The sequence below is a fragment of the Ostrea edulis genome, chromosome 1, assembly GCF_947568905.1.
Source record: "Ostrea edulis chromosome 1, xbOstEdul1.1, whole genome shotgun sequence".
Lineage (NCBI taxonomy): Eukaryota > Metazoa > Mollusca > Bivalvia > Ostreida > Ostreidae > Ostrea > Ostrea edulis.
This window is the reverse complement of record NC_079164.1, coordinates 8,309,215-8,321,884: the sequence shown is the minus strand read 5'-3', so window position 1 is coordinate 8,321,884 and position 12,670 is coordinate 8,309,215. Positions and strand designations below refer to the sequence as shown.

The 12,670-nt window shown below is 35.1% G+C and overlaps 1 protein-coding gene across 10 annotated transcripts in view; it reads right to left on the bottom strand.

Moving 5' to 3' along the window:
• Window positions 1-5,988: 5,988 nt before the first annotated feature.
• Window positions 5,989-12,670, bottom strand: part of LOC125664205 (protein mono-ADP-ribosyltransferase PARP12-like) — a 33,818-nt gene continuing 27,136 nt past the window's right edge. For all 10 annotated transcript variants that reach the window (XM_048896859.2, XM_048896865.2, XM_048896860.2 and 7 more), the window contains 3 exons: window positions 8,854-9,050; window positions 7,880-8,095; window positions 5,989-7,466 (listed from right to left, as the gene is read on the bottom strand). In XM_048896859.2, coding sequence (XP_048752816.2) covers window positions 6,590-7,466; window positions 7,880-8,095; window positions 8,854-9,050 — 1,290 coding nt within the window. In that variant the 3' untranslated portion in view covers window positions 5,989-6,589. The remainder of the gene's footprint in view (window positions 7,467-7,879; window positions 8,096-8,853; window positions 9,051-12,670) is intronic.

The window sequence follows — 12,670 nt, the reverse complement described above, 5'->3', positions numbered from 1 at the left end:
GATGTTCATTTATTATTTTTGTACATAATTACTTTAAAGCAGATTAATTACTTTATAAAGTTATTAACTTTCCCTTGGTTACATGCTTGAAAACATCTGCATGTAAAAGAAAACAGTGCGAATATTATTTAGAAAGTAAATATAGTGGCTACATATATAAATCATCCCATAATAGACGTCTATAAATAGACCCACGCGCGTCAGGGGGGGGGGGGGGGGGGGTGTTGACAAAACACGGACAGTCACGGACGCACGGATGCACGGAAATAGATAAAAATAGTACAAATCACGGATTCATTTTGCACGGATGATAAAATTTTCCGTGCATTTTTTAAAATATAGAATATGCTATTGATTTGTGACTTTGAACATACTTTGAATTTTTTTTTTTTTTTTTTTTTTTTTTTGTGCATGTAGGTAGGGGGTATGTAATTAGAATCTACCAGTCGCGGACAATTTCCGTGCATTGTGACGTCACTGTATGTTATAAACATGCGAAATTTACACTAAATTACAGACGGTAGACTATATTTCTTGAATAATATTTTATTTTAATCGTTATTTCTTATAATTCTTCATTAAGAAAAATTTAGAGAATTTCCGTAACTTTGTTATCAGTGACTAAAAAAAATCGTCCGTGACTTTAAAATCGTCCGTGAATCCGTGACTTAAAAAAATCGTCCGTGACTTATCGTTTTTGCAATTTCCGTGATTTTATGTGTTTACGGATGTAATAAATAATAATGATGAATGTGTTTATAGTTTTTATTGATCCGTAAAATTTGTTAAAAACGGAATGTCAATTTCATATCTTTATCTGTAAAACTTTATCACAGTGCAATGTCAAATTCGATTTCGTCCGCTATTTAAATGAGCATTGCAAATTTAATGCATTCTCCGGAACAAAATATTACTGTTCACTTTATGAATTCAGATGTTCAGAATACAAATACAAGTCAGTACACACTTTTTTAAAATTCACGGGAAATTGTTATCCGTGCAAAATGAATCCGTGACTTGTATATTATTTATCAAATCACAGACAGATTTTTTTTCAGTCACGGATACCATAGTTTACGGAATATATATGAAATAATTATAGGTTATAGACTTTGTATGGGAAAATATGACGACCGAGTTTTTTGGCGCGTAGACGGACCGAGCTTGCGAGGTCCGTTCGCGACAAAAAACGAGGTCGTCATATTTCCCATACAAAGTCTATAACCTTTTTATTATATACTTTCAATTTCATTTAGAAACTAACAATTATTTATTTTTAACAATAACTTTATCGGTTTAACTGAGTAAAAGATGAAAAACACGAAAAATTTGAAAATTAACGGCGTAGAAATTTGATTGTGACGTAATGTTTGCGGGCCGGAATGTTTCCGGGCATATATCGTGTGATATATGCCCGCAAACTTTTAAAGAAAAAAGAAGAGATGAAATTGAAAGTATATAATAACGATAAAATACTTGTAATATGAAAGGAATATAGTCTTCCGTCTGTAAATTTCACATGTTTATAATGGGATGAAGGAATCAGAGAAATATTACATACAAATCACGGACAGATTTTTCTTTCCAGTCACGGATAACAAAGTTTACGGATATTCTGTAAATTGAAGAATTTATATGAAATAATGATAAAATACTAAGTCTTGTATTACATGTTTACATAATGTAATGAAAGAATCACGGAAATATTGTATACAAATCACGGACAAATCTTTGTGACGAAACAATTATGATGACGTCACAATGCACTGAATAAATTCTAACTACATATTCCCTGTGGTGTACACAAAAACAATTCAAAGTATATTCAAAGTCACAAATAAATTGATTTTATAATTTAAAAAATCCACGGACAATTTTATTATCCGTGCAAAATGAATCCGTGATTTGTACTATTTTTTCGATTTCCGTGCATCCGTGCGTCCGTGACTTGTCCGTGTTTTGTAAATGGACCGTCAGGGGAATCCCAACATGATGTATTAACTCATACGCAAATGTCTAGTTTTAAGGCTGAAAGAGCGTAAAACAACGAATTACTAAGAGGTATTTGATATTTTTATTTCTATTAAACTTATAGTACGGTACGGTTATAACAAAATATACAGCTTTACACAGATAAGACCACCGATGATCTGAAAGTTTGAACTGGTCACGTGACTGTCACTTGAAATGGCAGAGTGACGCGGTTATTTGTAAACATCGATTTAAAATCAAATTATTTTGGTTAAAACAGGTGAAATAATTCATGGTATGTCGTACAGTCTCATAACTACATACGTGCGATGATTTAACAGCGTTTTTACGAGATGGAAAAAAATATTGTAATTCGGACCATACAGCTTTTATTCGATCAGTGCATACTATCTATTCAAGATATATTACTGGATTCAGGTACTCATCACACAATTGCTCTGAAAAAATATAGTTCCATTCATGATCAGCAGATACAGGATTACAACAAATGTATAGAATATCGATGTGTATGTAATACGTGGGAGAAAACAAAATTAAAGTCAAATGTTTTTAAGAAAAATCACTTTCCCCCCAGAAATGTATATAAGAAGTGTTCATATTCCTACGCTAGCTGCCTCCTCAGTCTTTTCACGAAATATAGGTCATTCTTCGATTGAAAACTTTTTTACGATTGATTATACTATTGCAACAATTATATTACTTTGATGAATATTGTTCGTTAATTATCATACAATTTCTTCTGAGAGAGAATGTTAATCATTAATTTATGTGGGATTTTTCCGTCGTTTAATGACGGAATGCGTATACAACACTCAACACCTGGATTCGGACCACAATTAAAAGGTGAAGGTCACCAGTCTGAAGATATTTGCAATGTATTCAGTGTGACATATACATGTCTATTTATTTTTTTAAGGGTTTCTTTGCTGTTAAGGTTATATCATACACAAAATTTGGAGAAAGTGTAGATTACATCAATCCTTCTTGTTTTTGCCATTCTAATGTTCACGTTAATTTGTTACATAGTAAAAATTAGAGTACAATTGTATTTATTCCACAAGCAATTGCATCGCTTGGGGTCGAATTTACTATATAAAGAGTAAAGGTATAGAACTCTAAATATAGGGTACCCAAGTTAGCCGATGTAAAAACAATAAATTAATTGATATAAAATTCTACTTTGTATTTTAATTTATTCATACATAATCAGTCTACATTACTACCAAAGTTCATCCCGAAATTCCGTATACTTCCCAAGATATGCAGAAATGAACTCGGAAAAATGCCTATTATTTTTTGGTTGACTTTTAGCTGGGCCCTGACACTATACGACTACACAGAGTGTTTGAGCATTGCAACAAGCTATCAAATAGAATGTGCAGCATAAAATATCATTTCCAAAATGAATTTCTTACCCCAATTCATAAAATGAAGTCCGTAATAGCTCCAAGTGACTGAAATTTTTTAAACCGACCAGCCTCGCGAATAAATACACCATATCAACTCGTTGGATACACCAAATATCAAAACACGCAATATAGATATCCTCTATGTATCGAAGTAATTTATGCGAATATCTCGTCAGGCTATTGTAGTTCGACTTATGTCTTTCATCTAAATCCCATGTCATCCGTTTTATTTGTCGTATTCTGCCATTTATTTCATCGTACCCGAACTTTTACGTCCATTGACAGCTTTAAAGGAGGTCATTACATCACTTTGCGTGTAATCACATCGCATGCAAACAAGATGTCGCGATGTCGCCGATCTGACAGCGTCCTGACAATGTGTAAGATGTAAACACAATATACTTTATAGGATATAGACGTCGCGTTATTGACAATGGATTCTAATTCATAATATCGAGGCATTGACAATTTATAAGTAATATCGGTATTGTATTGTAAACTTGCCGTTTTTGGCTTCATGTTTGAATTAGTCTCATTAATTTTGTATTCTTTATACTAGGGTTTCTGACATCGATCAATGTTATCGTCACTTTTCCACTAAGTGAAAGGATATATTTACAAGATATAATTCTCATAAAATTGCCTTTCAAAATTCAAATTCATTTTAAGATGCAAATCATATCTAAGAGATTTAATTTACATTCTTTCGACAATATTTATTTCGCATATGAAAGGTGAAGATAACGAATAGTGATCAATCTCATAACTCCTATAAGCAATACAAAATAGAGAGTTGGGCAAACGCTGATCCCTGGACACACTAGAGGTGGGATAGAATAAATCAAAGATAATTTGTATACTTTTAAGTCGCAACTTGCAATATTTGTTTCAATAACTGCATGCATGTTTACGAACGTTTTCCGAGGATCCTTTTAAGAGAGTTCCTATTAAGAAAATATTATGGTGCTTCTCAGACTTAGGCACGCAAATCAAAGCTCTCTTAGGTTGTCTTAAATCAAGAAGACCCAATCTTAAGTTAACACCCCCACATTTTACCTACATGGTGATCAATGGCAAACCGCCTGTCAATCAAACATTTAACAATAGATCTCAGGTGGAGTGACATCCCCAGGGGTCAGTGTTTGCGCATTATTTTGTATTGATTATGGTATTTATGTGATTGATCACTGTTCGTTATCTTCACCTTACATCTACAGAGACTGTGATCTGCAGCTACCCAAGAAAGGTGTTTTGATAACAATATCAGCCAATAAGTACCGTCATTCTTTAGATCTTGAGGAAGCGCAGTATACTAGAGGTTTGATAGCATTGACCTGTCCACAACTCAGGGGAGATGTACACTGTGTGTCAGCTCATTATACAAACACAGTGACCACATAAACTCAACAGACGGCCCTGAGACACTTTCTGTGTATATCAAATGTATACACAACACCCTGAGCTTTTGGCCAGGTAAATTTCAGGGTGGATAACTATGGCCACAGATAAGCTCCGCCCACATCCATACAAAATATGAGCAGCCAGGAAACCTAAAGTGTATCAATTGTACTGAATAAATACATTGAACATGATGTACATGTACATAAATCCTAGATATTGTTTGATAAATTGACATCTTTTTAGAGTTTATATCTAGAGACACGGGACCTCGGTTTTTGCGGTCTCATCCTAAGGACCGCCTATGTAGTCATTTCTAATGACAAGCAAAGGGTATTGAAGACCTATTTTAACCCGGATCCCCACGGGACCTAGTCATTTGACTCAACAGGCATAACAATATTTATGTAGCAATATTCCATGATCACCTGCATATTGTGTTTATATCTCTCAACTGATTCGATACGCAAAAGCTTGTTCTGCGTATGGTCAGTTTTTAAATCGATGCAGGCTACTGATAAAAAAGTTTATGGTAAAGGGGTTTCAACAGTCTCGTTCAAAGTCAGCATTTCGCAAATTCTATAGTCGTTATAACGGTCTAGTTTGCCATTACAACCTATCATTGGGTCAAATCTTCTCTGCCGTGTTTCATACCGATTGTCAAACCGTTCTTGGCATATGGATTTTGACTACGGATAACTCCGTTTACTTGATCAAGATATAAGGCTCACGGTGGATGTGACCGGTCAACAGGGGATGCTGTCTCCTTCTAGGCACTTGACCCCACCTCTGGTATGTCCAGGGGTCCGTGTTTAACCACCTCTCTATTGTGCATTGCTTGTGGGAGTTATGAGATTGATTACTTGTTCGTTGTCTTCACCTTTCGTAAAGAGGACATTGAGAAACCACACCTGCACAAAGCCACAATGGAACTATATCCTGTAATGAGACCCAACAGTTCATTTTGAAACTGTTCATTTAAGTCATAGATAAATGGCTCTAATATTCTACACCAAAACTGATGGGTCGCTTTCGAAATAACGAAGACGGTAATCACTGCCCTTGAACACACTATCACATCCAATGTCGCGATTTCGTTGAGCCACAAGCCACCTTAGGCAACCAGGTTTTTCTTTAAATCAACTTGATATTATGGATCAGAAATGGCAGCAGAAATCAATAACAATAATTTCAAAGATTCAACAATTTATTTAAAATTATTAGCAGAAAATTTATATCGAGGATCAAATTAGTAACTGCAAAAAGCAAAAATCAAATGTTCACAGATTACACTGTGTCTCGGTTTACCGCCGAGATGAATAAGCAGAGGAAATCGACCGTTAAGTGCAACCCGGTCCCCAGTAATTTAAACAGGTATATTACATCACTCTGCCAAACACTGTTCTAAAATATAACTTCTAGAATCCATCAAGTACAAATGTTTTACACAATATCACGATACTTCAGTATGCAAGGTGATTCAGAAAGTTTCAGACGATTTTTCTATGATAAGGCACTTCCGAAAAATGCACTTATAACTGAAATAGGTTCCCAGCATATCTGAAGACGCTTCTTAGTCCTAAGATAGCTACTTAAACATTCATGCTTGTTCTATAAAGTATTGAAATGATATCACAGGAATCTAACATTTTTCATTTCACATCTACTCAAGAACATTTGCGTCGAAAATGGGAAGAAATGATTTAAAACCATTTTCTGGAATAACAGTATAGATAATAAACGTATATTTGGAGAATAATTTCCTTCATAATATTTAAATTCTCTCTGCTTCATTGAACGGTGCACGTATCCTTTTTCTTTCTGACCGGGAAGTAGACATTCTCTACTGAACTCCGTGTTGGAGAAGCGGGTTGCCGATTGTACCCTTTTTGGTCATAATGATAACTTGAGGGGACCCGGGGCTGAACTGAAGCACTGCTCTGCTGATTGTGTGTATTGGAAAGAGAGCGAGGACTACTAAAAGAGTTTGTTTGACTACTTGTTGGATTTGAATGTCCAAGAGAAGACGACGAGGGGGTCACCGAGGGCCTGGGCGTAGGAGTTTGAGAACTGGTAGGGTAGGACGAGACACTTGCTTGATTGGAAGTATGCAAATGCGATGTGGTGGAATAGCGTTGGGAATTTCTTATAGAGCCTGCAGTTGCTCCCCCTGTTGGTTGGTACACCGTCGTGGCAGCAGGTCTTATCTGACGCGTGGTGGGTACTGCTATATCTACGCTAGATTCTACATTTATTTCTTTATAAGCAATTAGGTATTCCGGATAGCATTGATTCCTGTCAAAAATAACGAATATTGAAGGATTGGCACCATCATTAATGCAGGAATCGTACCTCTTGTGGCCTTCTCCAGGGATAATCGGTGGACAGGTCATATCATGCGTTCCCTTGGTGTAGCTCCCTACCATAACCTTGGCTTGAAACATCAATCGCGTGGGCCCTTTTGTGTAGCTGTTACTATAATTCGATGTAACAGCAAAGTATGATCCTTTCCCATACATAGTTGCATTTTTCCCGCTCAAACGGAAGTCAAAATTATTGGTACAGATACCGTAACACGTGTCGAAAGAGTCGGTGCCGTGAAAGAGGCTTCTCTCATCAACACTTCTAACATTCTTGGCATGAACCCTCTCCATGTTTGACTTCTTCCTGCAAATGTTGAAAACGTGCCGTTAGAAATTACATACAAGATTAAATGATCATTTTATTCAAGGAACGAGTAAGATACAAAAATATGGTTTATCTCACTTTAATATCTCACATTTATGTGAATACAGTTCATTTCTAAATCGCTATAAACTTGTTCATCTTGAATTTAAGGTTTGATATTTTCTTCATTCAGATTGCACGTAAAATAACTATACACTTTAAAAAATAACTATTCAGATTACACGTGAAATAACTATTCAGATTACACGTTGAATAACTATTCAGATTAGACGTAAAATAACTATTCAAATTACACGTAAAATAACTATTCAAATTACACGTAAAATCACTATTCAGATTACACGTAAAATAACTATACAAGTAACATAGCTATTTCCTGTTCGTTTTCTCACATTGTGTACTCCTTCCAAAGCGCTAAATTCTGTACACGGTAGATGTTGGAAATCTGAAAGTTCTTCTCCTTCAATGTGGCGAAGAAAGCGGTCTTCACACCACTATATTCCTTGCCTGTCTTCTCTAGGTCAACTAATTCAAAGTCGTGTGCCAAGTCTATCGGATCCCAATGTGGTGGCGCTTGTTCAGGAATCTTCACATCTAGTAATATTGGACTGAAATGACAGAGTCAATCAAATTAAATCATTACATGGTTATATTTGCGTCTTTATATGTACAATACATGGACGGTAGAATTCATTACTCAATTATTTTATGCGATATATGTCATTGAACTTTGATAAGAAATATTGAACTCAGTTTTCATATCGGTGTTAGCTCTTTCTACAGAATATGTTGTTTGTAAATGTTGACGGTTTAGAGTTCAATAAATTTGCATGTAAATTATATGCTCCCCCCCCCCCCCAATGTGCATGTTAATACCAACAAAAAATCAAAACAATCGAATAGATTTACAAAATGTAGTTGATAAACTACAGAAAATATACATTTTTAAATAGATATAAAAATCGGAAAAATTTGATTGGCGAATACTTCTATTCTTAGACTGTACCAATCACGTGACCTAAAGAAATAGAAAAAATCCAGGCTGTAAACGCTGAAATTGAATCCATTAAGACAATCATTGTATAGACCATCTTAATGTGTAATATCCTTGGATAGCGGGCACATAATGATATTCACTTGGATAGCGGGGATTTAATTATATTCCCTTGGATGGCGGATACCGTAAAACAACTTCTACAGAGTTGGTGCGACTACATCATATTTACTATCCCTCCTTTGGATAAAAAATCTTAGTCATTGAATCTCATTCCACTAACGATAACTTATATATAGAATTATATTAAAGCTATATTAATAAAAATGTAAAGACCAGCCTGTAAGACATTAAATAAGCCTGATAACTCACAATTGCTGTCGTGTGACTTCAGCGCGGGACACAAATACAGGACGTCTCAGAATCTTGCGAACCTTGGAGGTTTCAATATTGGTTTGCTTCCAGTTAGAAAATTCCACTTTGTACTTCAGCTTATGACTTTCTCTAGTGAATAAGTAACTTCTCTGTCCTGTAATGTATTTCTTCTCTAACGTGTGCTGCAGAACATCCTAAAGATGAAAATGTGACATTTTACAAAAAGAACATCTACTGATAAGAATACATATCTGGCCCATTTGGGGATTCCGATTTTAAGGTAAATCTGAAATGGTTTTTTCACGGTGAGATGTGATGTAGCTGACTGTAAGTGATGGGAATTTATTCTATGAAGGTAGGAGTGACGGGGTAACGCTGTTGCACATTATAAACAATTAAAGAATATCCATCCTCATATGACGTCATACGTATTTGCAAATAATATACTTTGTTCATGAGAAATATATATGTTATGGATGAATTTTATTCAATGAGAATGATAAAGAGTTTGGTGAATTATTTGATGTAAAAAGTTTATATTTTCTATTAATAAGTTAACTATCCATATTTACAAAAACATTAACAATGGCAATAACTTTGATAATGTTTTCTCTACTGTATTTCTAAATACAATGACAACTAGTTCTAATTGTAACGGGGACCGTTACAGATGTTCCCCAAACCTCCCCAAATTAAAAAGTGATGTCCTTGTGAATCTATAGCAAAAATCATTTTATTTTAGCCTTTAATTACATGTAGTACGTTCAATATGGTCATTTCAGTACCAAAAAATGAAAGAAAGCGTTGCACGCGCATACACGCGCACGCGTGTATGATTCCGAAATTTTGTTGATGTCGTTCAACAGGCATGTGTATCATATACCCACAGTGTGAATTTCATAACGTTTCCACCAAATACAAGGAAGTTATAGCGATTTTAAAATCGTCCAATCAGAATTCAGCACACGTCATTGCACGTGCTGAGCAGTAATTCTAACCACAGCAATTTGTAAGGACTACCAAGACACATCTAAACCATTAATATCAATAGAATTTGATGAAAAACAAAAACGTTATCGTCCTTTAAAAATTGAACATTTAAAAATCGTTGCACGCGCATGCGCGTGTGCGTTGGCATTTTTTTGTTACACCAATATATAGATACACATATTGTCTACGTATGCTGTGAATATCATCTCATTCGCTTCATAAATAAGAGAGTTACAAACGTTTTAGTATTATCCAATCAAAATGAAGCGCACGTGCATGCGCGTGCAAATTGGTAATTTCGACCATGCAAATCAGTTAAGGGTCTCAATATCTACCTATGATATGAATTTCAAGCCATTTCAATGAACAACAAAAAAGTTAGACTGATTCCAAAGTTAGCGTACAAATTTTGTAATGCGCGTGCACGCGCATGCGTGCGCGTGCTGACAAAATAACTATTATATTTCATATGTACAAATGATATACTATCATCCTATTTAGGTTTTATATCGCTTCCTTCAATATTCTGATTTTCCATTTTTTTGTACCAAAATTGCAATGCACGTGCGCGCGCGTGCATGCACGTGCAGACAAAATGACTATCACTATGCACATCTACAAACGCTATACTATCATCCTGGAAAGTTTCATATCGATCCCTTTTGCAGTTTCTGAGAACACTACCGGACAAAAAAGTACCGGAGAAAAAGAATAATAACTAGTTCTAATTGTAATGGGGACCGTTACATATGTTCCCCCAAACCTCCCCCAATTAAAAAGTGATGTCCTTTTAAATCTATAGCAAAAAATCATTTTATTTTAGTCTTTAATTACATGTAGTACATTCAATATGGTCATTTCAGTACCAAGAAATGAAAGAAAGTGTTGCACGTGCATACACGCGCACGCGTGTACGATTCCGAATTTTTGTTGATGTCGTTCAACAGGCATTTGTATCATATACCCACAGTATGAATTTCATAACGTTTCCACCAAATATAAGAAAGTTATAGCGATTTTAAAATCGTCCAATCAGAATTCAGCACACGTGCATACACGTGCTTAGCAGTAATTCTAACCACAGCAATTTGTAAGGACTACCAAGACACATCTAAACCATTAATATCAATAGAATTTGATGAAAAACAAAAACCTTATCGTCCTTTAAAAATTGAACATTTAAAAAACGTTGCACGCGCATGCGCGTGTACGTTGGCATTTTTTTATTACACCAATATATAGATACACATATTGTCTACTTATGCTGTGAATATCATCTCATTCGCTTCATAAATAAGATAGTTACAAACATTTTAGTATTATCCAATCAAAATGAAGCGCACGTGCATGCGCGTGCAAATTGGTAATTTTGACTATGTAAATCAGTTAAGGGTCTCAATATCTACCTATGATATGAATTTCAAGCCATTTCAATGAACAACAAAAAAGTTAGACTGATTCCAAAGTTAGTGTACAAATTTTGGAATGCGCGTGCACGCGCATGCGTGCGCGTGCTGACAAAATAACTATTATTTTTCATATGTACAAATGATATACTATCATCCTATTTAGGTTTTATATCGCTTCCTTCAATATTCTGATTTTCCATTTTTTTGTACCAAAATTGCAATGCACGTGCGCGCGCGTGCATGCACGTGCAAACAAAATGACTATCACTATGCACATCTACAAACGCTATACTATCATCCTGGAAAGTTTCATATCGATCCCTTTTGTAGTTTCTGAGAACACTACCGGACAAAAAAGTACCGGAGAAAAAGAATAATAATAATAATAATAATAATAAGAAACAGAGTAAAAACAATATGTTCCCAAACTTTGTTTGGGGAACATAATAACTAGTAATCCTAATTGTTCGCGAACAATTAGAGGTCTTTCCACCTTTTCAGACATTCAAACAATGTCTCTGAATACAAAAAAATGTGTACTTTATATGCTGTAGACGGTATAAAAATTGCTTATTTTCAAAGTTTCTAGATGACCTTGACCTTTGACCTTGACCTAATTTTCAAGGTCAAAGGTCAGGGATGTCACTTCAGTTGGTCCTGTCTTCCTACAACAAATACTTTAGGAGTTGTAAATTTCTACGCTAAATTTAAAATTTTTAAGGGCATTAATTCCTGTTAGGGATCAACGAATCATCAAAAACAGGAAGTCATCTTTTACAATTGATCAGGCAATAAGTTTAGTGAACATTTCGTGTTCGTCCCATTTACGGTTTCAATACTGTAGTGATAACAATGGTTTTTACGCAAGTCGCTGTAAATCGAACAAAGGTCAAAGTTCAGAGTCGTAATGCAATGCATTGACTTAAGTTGCTTCTTGACATATTGTGCATATTATACCTAATCTGTACTTTATATGCTTTAGACGGTGTGAAAATTGCTTATTTTCAAAGTTTCTAGATGACCTTGACCTTTGACCTTGACCTAATTTTCAAGGTCAAAGGTCAGGGATGTCACTTCAGTTGGTCCTGTCTTCCTACGACAAATACTTTAGGAGTTGTAAATTTCTACGCGAAATCAAAAACTTTCAAGGGCATTAATTCCCGTTAGGGATCAACGAATCATCAAAAACAGGAAGTCATCTTTTACAATTGATCAGGCAATAAGTTTAGTCAACATTTCGTGTTCATTCCATTTACGGTTTCCATACCGTAGTGATAACAATGGTTTTTACGCAAGTTGCTGTAAATCGAACAAAGGTCAAAGTTCAGAGTCGTAATGCAATGCATTGACTTAAGTTGCTTCTTGACTTATTGTGCATATTATACCTAATCTGTACTTTATATGCTTTAGACGCT